Source organism: Manis javanica, chromosome 6 (genome assembly GCF_040802235.1).
Source record: "Manis javanica isolate MJ-LG chromosome 6, MJ_LKY, whole genome shotgun sequence".
NCBI classification, from domain to species: domain Eukaryota; kingdom Metazoa; phylum Chordata; class Mammalia; order Pholidota; family Manidae; genus Manis; species Manis javanica.
In genome coordinates, this window is record NC_133161.1 from 108,626,675 (window position 1) to 108,644,785 (window position 18,111).

General features: G+C 52.1%; 2 protein-coding genes and 1 long non-coding RNA gene across 5 annotated transcripts in view; 2 read left to right on the plus strand and 1 right to left on the minus strand.

The window, feature by feature from the left end:
• Positions 1 to 3,447, plus strand: part of GCK (glucokinase) — a 68,593-nt gene extending 65,146 nt beyond the window's left edge. The window contains exons 8-10 of the mRNA XM_017655278.3: positions 132 to 287; positions 885 to 1,118; positions 1,289 to 3,447. Coding sequence (XP_017510767.1) covers positions 132 to 287; positions 885 to 1,118; positions 1,289 to 1,433 — 535 coding nt within the window. The 3' untranslated portion in view covers positions 1,434 to 3,447. The remainder of the gene's footprint in view (positions 1 to 131; positions 288 to 884; positions 1,119 to 1,288) is intronic.
• A 543-nt stretch (positions 3,448 to 3,990) lies between these two features.
• On the plus strand, positions 3,991 to 6,508 carry MYL7 (myosin light chain 7). 2 transcript variants are annotated; one of them, XM_073239228.1, is made up of 7 exons: positions 3,991 to 4,108; positions 4,335 to 4,448; positions 4,636 to 4,711; positions 4,980 to 5,084; positions 5,621 to 5,699; positions 5,813 to 5,861; positions 6,276 to 6,508. In XM_073239228.1, exons 1-7 carry the CDS (start codon positions 4,106 to 4,108, stop codon positions 6,357 to 6,359), a joined length of 510 nt encoding a protein of 169 aa, XP_073095329.1. In that variant the 5' UTR covers positions 3,991 to 4,105; the 3' UTR covers positions 6,360 to 6,508. The 2 variants fall into 2 exon arrangements, with proteins under 2 accessions (XP_073095329.1, XP_017510770.1); XM_017655281.3 differs by having other exon boundaries at positions 6,338 to 6,508.
• A 7,880-nt stretch (positions 6,509 to 14,388) lies between these two features.
• LOC118967037 (uncharacterized) overlaps positions 14,389 to 18,111 on the minus strand; it is a 33,917-nt gene continuing 30,194 nt past the window's right edge. For both annotated transcript variants that reach the window (XR_005053816.2, XR_005053815.2), the window contains exon 3: positions 14,389 to 15,670. This is a non-coding gene — a long non-coding RNA (uncharacterized lncRNA). The remainder of the gene's footprint in view (positions 15,671 to 18,111) is intronic.

Consider the following 18,111-nt stretch of genomic DNA (forward strand, 5'->3'; position numbering starts at 1 on the left):
TGCCGAGGGTGTCACAGTGCCTCACGCACCTCCTCGTGGCCGCGATGGCGGTGGAGGTGTGTGGGGACCTCCCTGGTGTAGCGGAGGCCCCTCCCAGGCCTGCTGGGGCTGACCAGCTGCCCTCCGTCCAGGTACGAGAAGCTCATCGGCGGCAAATACATGGGCGAGCTGGTGAGGCTCGTGCTGCTCAAGCTCGTGGACGAAAACCTGCTCTTCCACGGGGAGGCCTCGGAGCAGCTGCGCACGCGCGGTGCCTTCGAAACACGCTTCGTGTCGCAGGTGGAGAGGTAAGTGGGCGCGAGCGGCGTACAGCGGGCGTGCGCAGGGGTGGGGCATCGTGCACAAGGAGGGGCCCGGGCTCCACGTGTGGTCGGGCTGGGACAGGTTCAGTGCGGGAGTGAGGCGGCTGCGGGGGAGTGGTACCCTGGTGGGGCGCCGCGGGCAGAACTCGGGGCGGGGCTCGGTCCTGGGGCGGGGCGGGGGTGAAAGCCCGTGGGAGGTGGGGGCGGGGCTCAGGCAGCGTCCAGGCCCAGGGATGGGGCACCGAGGGCAGAGCTGCGGGCAGGACTGGGGGCCCACAGTGGAGTCTGCCACTGGAGAGCTGACTGAGCCCGCTTGTCCCTCCCGTGGCTCCCCATCCGCGTGGACGTCGTCACCTCATCCACGCAACAGCACGAGGCGCGACAGCGTCGCCCCCGTTAGAGCGCTCAGCCCTGGGCTTTGGTGACTGCCGGGCCTTGTGGGCGGGGCAGCTGCCCCGGGAGCCCGAGTCCCGGCGTTGTGCAGGGCTGCGGTGGGCAGCGGGAGGGACAAGGCCGCCGCCATGGGGTCTGGCCGTCAGGCCGGGCCGCGATCCTCCAGTGACGCCGCCCGCCCCCCCGCAGCGACTCGGGCGACCGCAAGCAGATCTACAACATCCTAAGCACGTTGGGGCTGTGCGCCTCGGCCGCCGACTGCGACCTGGTGCGCCGCGCCTGCGAGAGCGTGTCCACGCGCGCCGCGCGCATGTGCGCCGCGGGGCTGGCGGGCGTCATCAACCGCATGCGGGAGAGCCGCAGTGAAGACGTGATGCGCATCACCGTGGGCGTGGACGGCTCGGTGTACAAGCTGCACCCCAGGTGAGCCCCGCCGTCGGGTGCGGCCCGGACAGCGCCCTCCGCGTGCCTAGGGGCTTCACTCGCGGCGCGCCAGTGGACAGGGGACGCGGTTCTGGGCTTGCGCCCGGCCCTGGCGGTGGGCGAGGGAGACCGTGTGAGAAGCGTGGCAGCGCCGCTGTTTCTCCCCCCAGCTTCAAGGAGCGGTTCCACTCCAGCGTGCGCAGGCTGACGCCCAGCTGCGAGATCACCTTCATCGAGTCCGAGGAGGGCAGCGGCCGGGGCGCGGCCCTGGTTTCTGCGGTGGCCTGTAAGAAGGCCTGCCTGCTGGGCCAGTGAGATCACAGGCCACGTGGAGCGCTGCAGACCTCCGGCCGCTGGACCTGGGCTTAAGAGGACACGCTCCCTGCAGGCGCTCCCAGCCTGGCCCGGTCTCCTTGTAAGGACCCTGGGCGCCTCCCATCCCTGATACCACTGCTGGAACGTGGGGAAAGGCTCCCGGCAGTCCTCTCTCAAACGCAGTTGATGGGACAGCCCTAGAGCCTTGACTGGGAGGGAGCTGAGATGGGCAGGAATGGAGACCCCCAAAGTCCCTCACCTTTCTTGCTGGAATCGAGGACCCAGAAGAGAGTTGCCCAGTCAGGACTTTGTGCCTGCCTCCTGATGCTTTCAGCCTGGCTTGGCCACACCTGGGCAGCAACTCCGGAAAGGGGGTGCTCTCTGGGCCCTGTTGTGGCCTGGCCTCCCTGGGAATTCAACAAGCACAGAGGCAGCACCCCCCTCACCACCTAGGGTTGGTGCCAGACCTAGCGTTCCCCAGGGGGTGGGGGGCAGCTGCTTGCTTGCCTCGTGTAGTCGTTGGAAGTGGAGGCTGCAGGTACCCTGAGGACTGGAGATGGCAGTCCCTTTTCCCTCCCATACTGCCATTTCAGGAGGCCAAGCCTCCAAAGCCCCTGCCCTGGGGGGCCCTGTAACAGCAGAAGCTCCCCCAACCCCCAGGCAGGCCTGGGAGCACCTCCAGGATGTAAAGGGCTCCCATGGGAGAAAGATACCCAGGGCAGCACAGCTCGCACCCAAGGGACCACCTGGGCCCCTCTTTGCTTCCCAGATCCCCATGTACCACACCATCCTCTCCATGGCCACCTTGGGTAGGACTGTGTGGTATTTTTTTAATTAAAAGTTTAAAAAAGGCTAGAGCATGGCCTTGTCCACCATTCTTTGACCTCTGTGCACAAGGACTATGGACAGTATATAGACATGCTCATGCGCACAAGGATGCTTTCAGGCTTCGCATGTCTTGGAATTCACCATGCCCTTAGCCCAGCTACTCTGGGCTGTGCTGAGCAACAGAACAGGCTGTAGGAACAGAAATGGGGTGGCCTGGATGGGTGGGGTGAGACTGCCTATGGGATGCAGATGGTGGGTCTACTGGTTTCTAATTGCTCAGTATCTCAGGTCTCCAGAAGTCCCCAGGAGTGTCTGGGAAGGAGTGGGGGGTCCGTGGGTTGAGGCTGATGTCTAGGGGCTTGTCCTGCTGCAGGTTGGTCTCAACAGGAATACCTTGGAGCCACAAGGGCAGTGCCTGAGGGTCAGGGATACATGAAGTCATGTCATTTCCGAGGTCCTTCCAGATGCTGCTGGGTGGTGGGCCTATGTTGTGGCACTTCTACAGCCAGGCTGGGGGCCTAGTGCGCTGTCCCACATGGACACGGTTACATGCAAGCACACACTGTATGACTTCAGCATACGTTCACTTATCAGTGAGAGAGACTTCCTGTCAAACCTGGGCTGATGGTGTTTTGTGTAGAACCCACAGAGACTGGCAATCTGAAGCAGTCTCACCCTGCCTGGATGTTCTTTCTCTGGTGTGTCTCAGGTGGGACTGCCTCTCACCTTCTCAGTGCTCCTGAATTGGATTCATGCATCAGAAGCTTGTGCAAGTATCCCGTTACTTCATCATCACTGCTCACATGCTGAATCTCATTTTAATACAGGTTACTTCCTGCTTGTCCCTTGTTACAGTTCAGGGCATTTGTATGATTTTTTTCAGATCCTCTGTTATATGTACTATGAATTTATTTTCAGGAGAGTAACGGCCATGTTATAAAATCCTTCCTTGTTATACAGAAGGGCATTGGGCCATGGACGGGAAGCCCTCCCTGCTCTACCAGCTGGGCTCTCTGTGTTCCTCACTCACAGGGCTGTGGGGCTGCAGAGCTGGGACCGGGAGCAGCCAGTGCCCCACCCCTTCTGTTCTAGAAAGTCCTGAGCCCCCAGCCCCTCTTTGCCCTGGACCTGCAAGGAGACTGGAAGGCTGCTGCTGCAGGACAGCCAAGGGTGCCTGGGCCCCTCACTCCATGGCTGAGTCCCCATGAGGGCCCATGACCCACTTTCACAGGAGTTTAAGGGGCTGCTTAGGGTCTGGGCAGTGCTCCATGCTCCAAAAGCAGAACATGCAGGTTCTGTTTGGGGTAATAGCCAGCTTAGGGCTGCCTCTGCCTCTGGTTAGAAGCCAGGGCCAAGCCTCTTCACCAAAATCTCTGGGAATCCCTGGGGGTCTCAGGCTAGAGACCACCGTCAGAGCCACTCTCTGCCCTCCCAAGTGCAGTGGAGGCTCGGGACTTGCCCTTGTCCTAACTGTTCTCAGGACAGGTAGGTTCTGGGCTGGCTCTGCAGGACAGTCAGTCAGGGGTAACAGGGCCCCCGTTCAGTGGGTGCCCCTCATTCGGCAGGCAGAGTGATAAGGAGCATAGGCCTGCTTGGCCTTTGGGAGGCATTTGCACCTGCTGCTGCCAGGTGGGTGGACACCCGGATGCTACACGCTGGGAGCCTGAAGGTCATCCGGAATGTGGCTGGTGTCTGCCTGGGGCCCTGTCTTCCCCCAGCCCAGGCAGGGCTGCCAAGTTTGGGCCTGTGTTCTTCTCCTGTCCTTATTTGGTGCTCCAGGTGATAAGGCTGAGACTTAATAATGGGGACTGTGGGCCCCTCGCAGTGACCAGGCTGCTGCAGAGATGGTGAGTGCCGGGTGGGGGGCACCAGGCCAACAGCTTCCCAGGTGCTGTGCTTCAGGTTGGAGGAGCAGACAGTGACTTGTGTGCCTGCTTTGGGCCCAGAGGGGGTGAGCTGCAGGACTAGGAAGAGGACCCAGACACAGGCTCTCCTGGAAATGTTCTGGGGAATGCATGGGGGGAGCCTTCGGGGAGCCAGGAAGAGGACCCCAGCCCACCCCCAGTGTTGCAGGCCAGCAGGAAGGCGGGGAACCGGGTCAAGGCCACAGCCACCAAGCAGGCCCAACGTGGCTCTTCCAATGTGTTCTCCATGTTCGAGCAAGCCCAGATCCAGGAATTCAAGGAAGTGAGTGTCCCCCACAGTCTGGCATCCATCCTGGCACCATGCCCTGCCTGCACCCCTCTTCTCTGTTGGTCAGTGGTCCTCGTCCTCGTCCCTGTCCTTGCTCCTCACAGTCCCCAGAACTCCCCCATCTCCCATCTTCCTGGGGTGGGAGCTGCTTCCCCCAGGAGACTGGCCTCCCACTGCACAGGCCTTCAGCTGCATAGACCAAAACCGCGATGGCATCATCTGCAAGCTGGACCTTCGGGAGACCTACTCCCAGCTGGGTGAGTGCCCGTCGTCTGCTCTGCTCCTGCAGAGGCTCTGCTCAGAGTTGCTGGGCAAGAACAGGCCTACTCTGTGGGTCAGGCCCTGCCTTCCCTTCCACTGGCTCACACCTCCCTCCCCTGTCACCTCCCACCCCAACCCTCTTGTCACACCATCCCTCCATTCCACCCTTCACTCCCCAGAGTTGCCACAGGGAGGAGGGAGGGCAGCTTGGGCCCTGCTTAGGAATGCCCAGGGTCCCTGAGGCCGTCTTGTGCCTCTCCACAGGGAAGGTGGGTGTACCTGAGGAGGAGCTGGATGCCATGCTGCAGGAGGGGAAGGGCCCCATTAATTTCACAGTCTTCCTCACACTCTTTGGGGAAAAGCTGAATGGTAAGCCTGGGCAGGCTGGATGCCCCGGCAGGACAGCAAGCTTAAGCTCTGCCCAAATCCCATCTGAACTCTGCCTGTACCCCATTTGGACCCCACCTGGCCCCTACCTGGGCCCCATCCGAACCCCACCTGGGCTGATCTGAACCCCTCCTGGATTCCACCTGGACCCCATCTGAACCCCTCCTGGACCCCACCTGAACCCCATCTGAACCCCTCCTGGACCCCACCTGGATCCTACCTGGGCCCTGTCCACCTCTCACCTGGCCTTTGCTCACACACTCAGACTCATGGGCATCAGTCACCTCACTGGTCACTTTGGGTTGGGAAATGGGAGATCAAATCCAGGTCTCCCAGCCAGGCCTGCCTACCTCAGAATGACAACAGATGGTGACCCCTTGAGCCCCAAGAGGCACTGTATATTGGGGAGCACCCTCCCACTGCTCCTGGGATGTGGAGGTCCCCTGCACCCTGGATTCTTGCTGGGTCGGGCTGGGCAGGCTGGAACGTGAGCTCACCTGGCTCCCTTGGCCTCCCAGGGACAGACCCTGAGGAAGCCATCCTGAGTGCCTTCCGTGTGTTTGACCCCAGTGGCAAGGGCGTGGTGAGCAAGGAGGAGTAAGTGGAGCCCGGAATGGGGACAGGGGCACTATGTCCGAGCAGGGGGGCCCTCTGCTCTGGGGGTGTGGCTGCCTCCCCCAGGCTCTCCCCCTGCTCCCCATCCCCCACAGGTTCAAGCAGCTTCTCATGACCCAGGCAGACAAATTCTCTCTGGCTGAGGTAAGGACCCCCTGTGGACTTCCACACCCTTCCCTGGCCCCTTTGCAGGGCCCTCACCCTGCAGGACATGCGAGGCCTTGGGAACCCACTGCCCTCTCGGAGGCAGTTATCTGGGTGAGGTGCCAGGCTGGGAGGGCTGTGTGTACTGAGCCCTGGGTTTTGGGGGAAGCATCACACCCCCCCAGCACCTGGAAGAGGCTCGTACACATTGGGGGTGGCACAGAGAAGAGCAGGCAATGTACCCTGGCCAGGGTGGGCCCTTCAACCCATGGCCCACTCATGCCCCCGCTCCCCAGTCTGCCCAGAGTCAGGCAACAGAAAACCATTAACTAGGGGTTTTGAGTTTGGGGCAGAAAAAGCCAAGGGCCAGAGTACAGCCCCAGTGGTCAGGGTGAGGGTCCCAGTCTCCCTCAGGTCACGAACTCCAGCCCCAGGCCTCCCTGGCTGGGCTTACCTGGGAGTGGGGCTGCCCCCAGGTGGAGCAGATGTTTGCCCTGACACCCGTGGACCTGGCAGGAAACATCGACTACAAGTCCCTCTGCTACATCATCACCCACGGGGACGAGAGAGAGGAGTGACCCAGGGGTGGCTGTGACCCAGGGCCAGATCCTCGGGGACACCCCAATAAACATTATTTCTGAACGAGGCCTGCAGTGGTGGCCTGTCTGTTACTGATGGGGTGGGGCCAGCCAAGGGGGTCTGAGGGTGATGCTGTGCTGGGAGAATGGGCCAGGCCTCTTGCCAGCCCACCCCAACACACCCCAGGCCACCTGGACCCTGGAACCGTGCATGCTGCCAGGACAGTGGGTGAACAGAACCAGGTGGGTGTTAAAATTCTACACTGATGTCAAAAAGTGAGGGATAACTTTATAATTCAAGCCTCCAGAGGGAAAAGCGGTGGTTGACTCTGAAATGGACCAAGAAGTTTGCAGGTGTCTTCCCCAGGGCGCCCCGCGCCCCTCCTGGCAGATTCTGTGGGATCTCCGCCCCTTTCCTCCTTTTTGAGCTTTCCTGCAATGCTTTATGTTGTTAATGACTAAGAGCTAGGCAAATACCAAGTGGGAGGGTGAGGAACTCCCCTGTCCTGTGCGCAGGAGCTGGTGGGCTCCCACCGGCACTCCTGACTCCCCATCCACACATCTGCTCTTAGAATCCTCCTCTGAACCAGTCTTGGTTCCCCATGAATTAACAAGTAAATAAAACCTTTGACAGGTGATCATTTTATATCTATGGACAAGTCATGCTTCTGCTTTTAAAAACGTTTTCTGTTCACACTTTGGGTGTGGTCACCTCATGAACTATATCCTTCCCCCCTGCCATTAGTCTAGAGTTTGTGTATTTGAGAGACAAAAGAGACAGAGACCAAGGCAGAGAAGGGGTTTGACCTAGGAGCTGCATCAGGGCTGTATTGCCCAATATGCTCCCCGCTGGCCCCTGTGGCTTTTGAGCACTTGAATATGGCCAGTGTGAACTGGACACCGTAGTTTGAAGGTTTGGTAGAAAAAAGAATGTAAAATATCTCAACAATTTAAACATTGATTACATGTTGAAATGATAGTATTTTCAATATACGAGATTGCATGGAAATAGTTACTTTACCTATTTCTTTTTACTTCCTTAACGTGGCTACTAGTAAATTTTAAATGATGTATTTGGTTCTCATTTCTGGCCAACCTGACCTTTTTACTGGACAGTGCTGAGTTAGCTGTGTGATGTGTGCAAGCCCGCTGTCTCTGAGGAGCCAGGAGGTAAAAAATTCAAACCCAAGGAGCTGGGACCACACCAGTGCTCTCTTCAGGTTGTGTCCAAAGGAAGGCTCTTTCATCTGGGTGGCTTGTCTCTGCATGGTGGTTGTGGAGAGCAGAGAGCTGGTCCACAGAGCAGAGACCAAACTCTGTAGGAGCAGGTGGAGCCAGGTGGGCATGGCTGGGAGGGTGGGGAGGGGCCCACCTGCCACAGGCAGGTAGCACCCCCATGCAGAAACAGACACAGATGCCAACACACCTTTGGATCCCATTGCTGCGTGACTCAGGGTCTAGGGCCCCTCTGCCCAGTTTTTCCCCAAAGAGGCCTCATCCAGGGACCACATGCAACCCCAGGCTTCCTGCTTTTCTAGAAGCTAAAGCCTCAGTGCTTCTAGGGGACCCCCAAGCTAAGCCACTCTCTCCAGATGTCACCCCCTGCACCCTAACAGAGTCCACTTGGCTGGACTCCCTGAGCATGTCTCTGAGCCTCTTGCCTGTGTCCGAAATTTCCTGGGACTCTGGGGTATCTGTCAGCCTTGCCCCCTTCCTCCTCCTCCTCCAGGGCTCCAGTCAGCCTGAGGGTGCACAGGAAGTACTGCCGGTCTCCCCAGCACAGCACAGACCCTGGATGCAGAGGCTTTGTCCCCAGCAGCAGCCTGGGCCTCATGGGGGCTGGTTGCAAATGCAGAACTCAGGGACCAGGGGGAAATTCGAGTGCTCACGAGGGCCACTGAGCCAGGTCTGGGCTGGGCAGCTGTCCTGCTGAGTCTCCCACAGGGCTTGCAGTGGAGCAGGTGGGGTGGAAATTAAAGGGAAATGGAAATTTGTGACAAATGGAAATTAAAGGGAATAGTTAATATTCCCTGGTGCAAAAAAGGAAACAAGACTTTTCTCCACCCTTTTCTCTTAGCATTTCCCTTAGAAAACTTATAAATTCAAGTTCTTTCCTCTTCTTGTGTAGATCTGTTAAAAAGCTCAATAAGCATGCTGCCAGTTTTACTGTCCAGGATGGTAGATCTGGGAGCCATCTGTGAGGGCACCACTCCAGTCTAGAGTTTATTTCCCTCCTCCCGGTCTCAGGGGAGCACAGAGGCCTGCTTTCAGCCCCCTATGGTGGGCTGACCTGGCTGTAAAAAGACCCCATCTTTGCAACCTCTTGGCGGGCTGCCTGGAGTGCTCAGAGTTCTGGTTGAATGCTTACTCAGCAATAAATATTTTCTTTCTTGTGAGTTTTGTGGAGAGGTTTTGTGTGTTGGCAGGGAATTTTGTTTGAATTGTCTTCCCAGCTTGGCCTGAAGCTCCATCCCTCCAGAGCCTCAGCCTGCAAGGCCAGAAGGGTGGCAGGCACCCGTCCACCCTCCAGTGTGCTGACATCAACCCTGGCAAGAGAAATCCACTGTCTGCCGCTTGTCCACACGCCTGGGTGTTGTTCTGAGGGTCTGGTGGCTGAGGCTGGCCCTACAGCCTACCTTGTCCACCCTGTAGTCCTTCCCACACACACTGGAGGCTGGATCCCCACTCTGGGCGGCAGTGTGTCTGCTGCTTTGCCCTATGTCTACTGCAGCCAAAAGGCAGGAGTGTCTGTAGTGAAGTGGGGAGACTGGCAGGTGGGCCTCCAACCACTTGCCTGCAGCCTTCCTGACTTCCCTGCTCTGAAAGGCTGGTATGTGGAGATGCAGAGGGAGGTACCCCACAGAGCAGGCCTGGGAGCCAGGTGCTGGTTCTGGACCCCGCTCTGTGCGTGAATCTGAATGACCCCTGCCTCACTTTCCTCATCTAGACTGGCTGGCTTCTGCTTGCCCAGCCTCGCTTGCTGGTAGGTGTGACCAGGTGGGGTCAGAACCCATATCGTGGGTCAGTTTTGGTCTTAAGGGACAATGTGTGTCCACCTCAGCCTCCTTGCCTGGAACATGGCTGGCACCCACTCCCCAGAGCTGTGGGGTCCATGAGGTGGCCCCAGTGGGGTTCCCACCCAACTGGGTTCCCAACTTGGGAGCACCACATAGCACCTAGACCTCCCCTCCATATCTTACACAAGGAAAAATAAGCTTCTATATGATTAAAGCCATGGTATTTGGAGTTTCTTATACATACAGCGAAACCGAGTCCTAACCAATACAGTATGACCATTATCTACCTCCCAGGTAGGGAAACTGAGGCACCATATGGCTGAGCAGCCTGTCCAAGGCAGCACACACCTGAAGGCGGCATAGCCAGGTTGGACCTGCTGGGGGTCTTTGCACAAGCTGAGCCCAGAGCAGATAATGGGGCACTAGGCTGGGGGTCTGGGTCCCCCTCCAGGAGAATAAATGGCCAAGATGGCCCTGTGTACAGAACCTGTAAAGTGCTGAATCCTCATACCTGGAGGTCCCCACACATCCAGGGGCTGAAAATGAATACATCTGGATTACACACCTCTTGACAGCACCCATCCCCACCCTCCTAGCCCCACTTCTGAGGCTGGCCCAGAGCAAGCCCCCTAACACTAGTTCAAGTTCAGGGTCACTGGGCATGTCCACAGGTGGGTCACTGCAGCACTTGAATTAATTTTTCTGACTAAATAGGCAGATGGAGCATGTGCAGATGGATGGGGGGTGGGCTAGTACCCTGGATGCTCCTAGGTGCTGTCTGCACAATTTCCCAGCAGAGAGGGGTGGTGAGGGCCTTGGAAGTCCGGCAGGACCAGAGGAATTGACTGTGAGGTAGCTTGGTAGCCACAGCCATCTGCTGTGTACCCTGTAGGGAAACCACCAGGAGGGACTGCTTTCACCTTGTCAGGTCGTTGCTATTGCTACTCATTTTACTTAATTTATTAATCTGTTGACATTAATATTATATTAGTTTCAGGTATATAAGATAGGGATACAACAATTACATTCATTACAAAATGCTCATCATGATAGGTGTACTTACCATCTGTCACCACACAAAGTTACTACAATATTACTGACTATATTCCCTATGCTGTACTTTTCAGCCGTGAAACTTATTTTATAATTGTCTTATACCCCTTTATTCCTTTCAACTATTTCACCCATCCTCCTCCCTCCTCCCTTTGGCAACCACCAGTTTCATCTCTGTATTTATGTTTGTTTTGTTTTTTAGAGTCCACATATAAGGAAGTCACATGATATTTGTCTTCCTTTGTCTGATTTAGTTCACTTAGACTTAGCATAATACCGTCTAGGTCCATCCATGTTGCTGTGATTGGCAAGATTTTGTTCTTCTTTATGGTTGAATAATATTCCATCACATGTATCTTCTGTATAGAGATTTGTACCACATCTTCTCTACCCATTCATATATCAGTAGACATTTTGGTTGCTTCCATATCTTGGCTATTGTAAATAACACTGCAATTAACATACAGGTGCAGATTCTTTTCAAGTTAGTTTTTTTGTTTTCTTCAGGTAAAAACCCAAAAGTGGAGTTACTGGGTCATATGGTATTTTCATTTTTAGTTTTCTGAGGAATCTCTGCACTGCTTTCCACAGTGGCTGAACCAATTCACATTCCCAGCAACAGTGCAGCTCACCAGCACTTGTCTCGTCTTGTTGATATTAGCCATTCTGACTGCTGTGAGGTGACACTGTGGTTTTGATTTGCATTTTCCTGATAATTAGTGATGATGAACATCTTTTCATGTGCCTGTTGGCATCTGTATGTCTTTGGAAAAATGTTTATTCAGGTCCTCTGCCCATTTCTTAATTGGACTGTTTGGTTTATTGGTGTTGAATTGTATGAGTTCTTTATATGTTTTGAATATTAGCCCCTTATCAAATGTATCATTTGCAAATATTCTCTTCCATTCAGTAGGTTGCCTTTCCATTCTGTTGCTGGTTTCCTTTTCTGTACAGAACTATTTTAGTTTGATGTAGTCCCACTTCTTTATTTTTGCTTTTGATCCTCTTGCCTGAGGAGACAGATCCAGAAAAATATTGCTAAAGCTCATATCCCTAAGTTTACTATATTTTCCTTTAGGAATTTTATGGTTTCAGGTCTTATACTTACGTCTTCAATCTATCTTGAGTTTATTTTTGTGTGTGGCATTAGACAATGATCCAGTTTCATTCCTTTGCATATGACTGTCCAGTTTTCCCAACAGCAGTTATTAAAGAGGCTGTCTTTCCCCATTGTATATGCTTGGCTCCTTGATCATCAAGACTATTGACCATATATGCGTGGGGTTATTTCTGGACTCTTTCTTCTGTTCCATTGGTCTATGTGTCTATATTTGTTACAATACTGTTTTGATTGCTGTAGCTCTGTAGTATAGTTCAAAATCTAGGAGTGTTGATACTCCCACTTTGTTCTTCTATCTCAAGGTTGTTTTGGATATTTGGGGTCTTTTGTGGTTCCATACAAATTTTAGGATTATTTGTTCTAGTTCTGTGAAAAATACTATTCATATTTTGATGGAGGTTGCATTGAATCTATAGAATGCTTTGGGCAATATGGCCATTCTAACAATATAAATTCCTCCAGTATATATTTCCATTTATTTGTGTCAATTCAATTTCTTTCATCAGTGTCTTATGGTTTTCAGAGTACACATCTTTCACCTTGGTTAAATTTATTCCTAGATATTTTATTCTTTTTGATGTAATTGTAAATGGGTTTGTTTTCCTAATTCCTCATTCTGCTACTTCATTATTAGTATACAGGAACACCCCAAATTTCTGTACATTGATTTTGTATCCTGCATCTTTACTGAATTTATTAGTTCTAATAGATGTTTGGTGAAGTCTTTAGGATTTTTCAGATATAGTATCATGTCCTCTGCAAATAATGATAGTTATACTTCTTCCCTACCAGTTTGGATGACTTTTCTTTTTATTGTCTGATTGTTTTGGCTAGGGCTTCTGGTACTATATTGAATAAGAGTGGTGAGAGTGGACATCCTTGTCTTGTTCCTGATCTTAGAGGAGAAGCTTTCAGCTTTATCCATTGGTGTTACATTCGCTGTACGTTCCCCATGGCTTTTGTTTACAGATATACTGGGACTGGCTCCTCTGATGGGAGGGCACAGGGTGCAGAGTTGCTCATAGCCCAGTCTGGAGGGAACTGAGCCAAAGTGCTGGAATAGCTCTAGCTGTTATCAAGGTTGTGGCCCCTTCCCCTAGTAGCTCCCATCCAGCCTTCTGGACTCCTTGGGCTTCAGGTCTCAGCACAGTTGTCACATCCATAGGAATCCATCTTCTGACTCAGGTCTAGTCCATGTTCCTCCTTAGGCTTGCCTGGCCTTCCCTGACTTAGGTCAGCCTGGCTTCCTGTGAGCAATGCAAGAACTGGGATCTGCATCTTACCCCATCCCTAGCACCAATCCTGGTACCAGGTGCTCAGGGAATGTCTAGTGAATGGTTAGGTGATATTATGAATCTCCAGATGCCTGGAGGCTGAGACCAGGAAACTCTGTAGACCCTGAGGGTCCACGGAGTCTGCCTGCACCCCAATAGAAATATGTGCTCTTTGGTTTTCTTCTGGCAGTGAAGGCTTTCACTGTGGGTTCGGGCCCTTAGGACATGGCATGGAGGAAAAGGGCAGGAGGGTGCAGGCAGATGTGGCTGCCAGGAGAAGGGAGAGCTCCCCCTGTGGGCTCCTCTCCTGTTGTCTCCCACCCACTGCATCAGCTCTCTGCCCATCACTGCTGTCTCTGCCACACAGGGTAGAACAGCCTCTGACCTCCCACCCAGCCCTGTCTGTTCCAGTCACACAGCTCCAAAATAGAACATTATCACCCCTGCCCACTCTACTTTGCTGTCAGCAACACCTCCACCATCCTTCTCCTGGGACCTCCTCAACTTCTTGCTTCTTCCTCCACCCACCATGACTCCCTTCCCAGGACACCTGCCATGGCATCCTGGTGGGCCCAGCTCCAGCTTGGGCTTCCTGCCTCTCCTAGGCTGCCTGGTCTGTCACCCTGAGTATCCACCAAACTTCATCCACAGCCCCCTTGGGGGATGGGAACCTGCCTTGGGCCACAGATGACCGGACTGGGATGGCCACTGCTTCCAGAGGGACACAGAGTAGAGGTGGCAGGTCTGTGAGGGAGACAGAGGTAGGGACATGGAGGGGAGCAGAGGCAAAGACCCTGAGGCCAGGTGACAGGAGAGCCCCTCTTTCTGCCCATGGCCTTTATAATGAAACCCACCTTTTGCTCCAGTTGCCTTTATTTGGCTTCTGTGACTTATCATTAAAACCCAGGTCCCTGCCTCGGGTCCAACTTTGGGGAGTGGACACTTTTTGCTGCTTGGCCTAAGCCAGTCTTGTACTTGACCAGAGTCCTACCCTCATTCATGCCACCTCCACAGGGACCTCCACATATAGACTCCAGCTACTGGCCTGGCCCCCCAGATCCTCCTCACAAATGCCTACAGCTTTCTGCTTCCATCCTGCAAGGAAGTGCCTTGCAGTGGACAGGGGTCATTTTACCAGCCCAGGGCTTGTTCCCTCCCCAATGTTACTGATCCTCATGGGGAGTTACTTCTCTTGAACTGTATGTGGATTAGTAGGGTAGTTCCTGGTAACCAACCCTATGGAGGTCTAGGGGCTCAGACCTCAGCTACACAACAAGTAGTGGGCATTTGGGCCTGCCAGCTGGACCACCTGTCCGAGACTCTGTTTCATGAGTAACACACCAGCAGGAGAAACACTGAGGGCTATCCAGCCCAGGGCAGGCATTGGATCAGGGAGTTTCAGGTAGATGATTGTTGTGCTCCCAGCTTCATGGCCCCCCTCTAGTTCCCTACTCATACCATACATGTACAACAAAAGTTTCAATATGATGGTGACAACTTTTCTTCATTTCATGCTAATTTACAAATTCACAAATTTATCATTAGGCCTATGGAAGAAACAACTTTCAGAAACTCAAACATCATTGACAAGAAATTCAATCTTTCCTTTAGGCCATATAGGAAATTAGAAATGTTCATATAGTGTTCAAGTATTTACTGTTCTTTTTTCTTTATTTCTGCAATGTCTGCTTATACTGCTGAGTCCTAAGGTCATGAAGCAGGACTTTTGAGAAGAGAGACCATGGTTTTATTTACAGAAAATGGGATAGAGTCTAGATAATTTAAGCAAAAAGAGATTGACTAAAAGACACCAGGAACTCCCAAAATCTCTGGTATACCAGATAAATGGGATTGGCTTTTATGCAGGCAGGAGCAACAGCCCGCAAGGTCCATGAACCACCCCATTAAGAAGTGGCCCCTGCCTGCTGCCACAACCACAGACTGCACATCAGGACTCCTTCAGAGCTGCCCCAGAAGAAACACCACACTTAGTAGGAAGTCTCATCTTTTCTCCCCACTCATCTGCCCCAAGGAGCTGACTGAAGCTGACCATGGGGAAGTTTAAATCTCAGGGCATCCTCAAGCATAATGGATGTGGTGAAAGACACTTGGGGAAGACAGAGCCCAGACTGAGTGGTTTACGGGAGAGAACCAGAGGTGAGACCACTGAGAGGAGACCCTCCTAGGGTCAGAATACCAAACACCAAACCAGTCATCAGAAACCACAAGTGCTCCTCAGACTTTTTTCTGCCCTCCCTGCTTAGGTGAGACAGGAGGGCTAGACAGGGCTAGAGCTGACTGTTTTCATCTCCCTGCCAGTCAGGCTCTGGGAGAAGTTTCCCTTATGGGCAGATCTTGTTAAGAACAGGATGTTCTAGCATAGTTCAAAAGGCAGTTTCCCCTCTCATGTTGGATGCAGACAGGGTTCTTATCAGATTTTCACTCTGACAACCTGGTGGAGCTCCTGGAGGTAACACTCATGAACATGTGGGGCCCCTACAACGAGGCTGCCCTGGAGTTTTTAACTCTTAAGCATGTCCACGCTAAGCCCCCTTCAATTTCTCAACTGCAGTTCAAGAACTCTGTGGGCTTCTGCTCCGGGATGCTACAATTCTCTGCATCTGCCTGCCTGTCTCTAGTTTGCTGGGAAGTGGATTGTCCTGAGACTTCAGTTCTCTGAAGGATCTAGAAGAGTTGAAGATTTTTCTTTGTTCAGCTTTTCTTCTTGTTGCCAGGATGGGAGTGATGACTTCAATCTATTTAAGTGCTGGACCAGAAACAAGAAGCTAAAGATGTTATTACTTTCTTTTTATTAAGGTATCATTGATATACAATCTTATGAAGGTTTCACATGAGCAACACTGTGGTTACTACATTCACCTATATTATCCAGTTCCCCCACACACACCCCATTGCAGTCACTATCCATCAGTGTAGTAAGATGCTATAGGGTCACTACTTGTCTTCTCTGTGCTGTATTGCCTTCCCTGTAACCTACCTACATTATGTGTGCTAATCATAATGCCCCTTAATCTCCTTCTCTCTCCCTCCCCTCCCGTCTTTCCTTACCTCTTCCCTTTGGTAACCACTAGTCCCTTCTTGGGACCAGTGAGTCTGCTGCTGTTTTGTTCCTTCAGTTTTGCTTTGTTGTTATACTCCACAGATGAGGGAAATCATTTGGTACTTGTCTTTCTCCACCTGGCTTATTTCACTGAGCATAATACCCTCTAGCTCCATCCATGTTGTTGCAAATGGTAGGATTTGTTTTCTTCTTATGGCTGAATAATATTCCATTGTGTATATGTACCACATCTTCTTTATCCATTCATCTACTGATGGACACTTAGGTTGCTTCCATATCTTGGCTATTGTAAATAATGCTGTGAGTTTTTTTAAACATAGGGTGCATATGAAAGACATTTTTTTTAAAAGGAGAATCTTCAGATTAAACATTTGTTCCTAAAAGTATTAGTGAGCAATTGAAGAGTGATGTCAGGGAGGACAGTGGAGCAGGGAGCACCAAGAGTCCCCCTCCTTACCAGGACATGAGTGAATCTGTCATATAACTATTTTGGAGCTCTGGAGCTCCAACAACATGGACAGAGCTAGAGGGTCTTATGCTCAGTGAAATATGCCAGGCAGAGAAAGACGAGGACCTTCAGCTTCTAGGGAAAAGCTAGGGAAAATTTCAGTGAATTTTGGTCCATTTTCACCCTTAGCTATAGGAGCTGCCTGTCACCTGTCCCCCAACCCCCAGAAGGCAGCCATACCAGTGTTCCTAGAGTGGCTTCCGGGAGCTGAGGTAGGCTGCAAGGACTTCATCCTCAAATATCAGGGATCTGAGTTCTGACTGCTAATTCTTATCATGGAGGTGCAGACAGAGGCAGGCTGCCATTGTTGTGACACCCCCTCCCAACTGCTTCAAACCCTTCTAGGTGACGTGGCCTCAGGGGACTGAGAGCCATATTTTTCTTTTCTCCTTTGTTTTTCCTTTTCCCTCTTTTTGGAGCCAGACATTTAAGAACCAGGGCATTCAAAAGCAACTGCATAAACAAGGGGATTTGGAAAGTCACTACTGCACATGCCAGAAAAGACCTGAGGAGGCCTCAGCTTTCACTAAGGGCTGACCTCTAGCACAGAGATAACCTATTGCAGAATAAAACAAAAACAGCAAACTGGGGAAAGGCAGAGAATATGATTTCCAGAGTCACTGCATTGTAACAAATGCCCAGTTTTTAACAACAAAAATCACAGGGCATACAAAGAAACAGGAAAGATGAACCATATAAAGGGAAAAATAAACCAATAGAAACCCTCCCAGAGGAAGAACCAGATGGCCAACTGATTAGACAAAGACTTTAAAATAATCATCTAGCAGATACTCAGAGAGCTAAAGGAAGACATGGGCAAGTCAATAAAACCATGTTTGAACAAATGGTAATATCAGTAAATAGAAAAGGAAAGGAACCAGAAAAGCTGTGGAGCTGAAAGTATGACAACTTTCCTCAAGATAGACCACATCCTGGCCAAAACACACTTTAACAAATTTAAAAGAGAAATCATATAATATATCTGCTCTCAGGCCACAGTGGAATTAAGCTAGAAGTCAGCAATGATACAAGAGCTGAAAAATCCCAAAGTACTTGGAGTTTAAACAACACATTTCCAAATAACACATGGGTCAGAGAAGTCTCAGGTGAGGTTGAAACGAACTGTGCATTAAGTTAAAATGAAAAGACCAAAATGTCTGCAGGAGGAAGGATCAGTGCTTAGAGGGAGCATGTAGCATGAAGTGCACACACTAGAAAGGAAGAAAGGTCTTGTTGGCAGAGGTCATCAAGAAGATGTGATCACTCGGTGACCTGTGAGCTGACACTGGGCAATCAGAGGCTCCTCACACCCCCAACCCTAGAATGTGGGTTCTGCCTGCCTTCTCCACTCCCAGAGGCTGCCCCAAGGACACAGCCTTGAGACAATGATGTGGTGTTGAGACCACATGGATGGTACACATATGTGTACCTCTCTACATATTTATAGGATCTGGTGGGTGGGTGTGGAGACTACTTGTCTTGTAGTCACCCAAGACAAACGTTGGGTGGACTATGATCAGTCCCCTTGCTTATTAAACCTCATACCTACCAATATGGAGTGGCCACCTCTTTCTTTCATCTCTCCCTGCCCTCTGAGTATGGGGACCAGTTTCAGACT

Bases quoted from the DNA above. Each gene is read 5' to 3' on its own strand.
- MYL7 (XM_017655281.3), top strand. The intron at 4,712-4,979 runs GTGAGTGCCCGT...GCCTCTCCACAG, and splicing joins GGAGACCTACTCCCAGCTGG to GGAAGGTGGGTGTACCTGAG. The intron at 5,862-6,337 runs GTAAGGACCCCC...GGCTGCCCCCAG, and splicing joins ACAAATTCTCTCTGGCTGAG to GTGGAGCAGATGTTTGCCCT.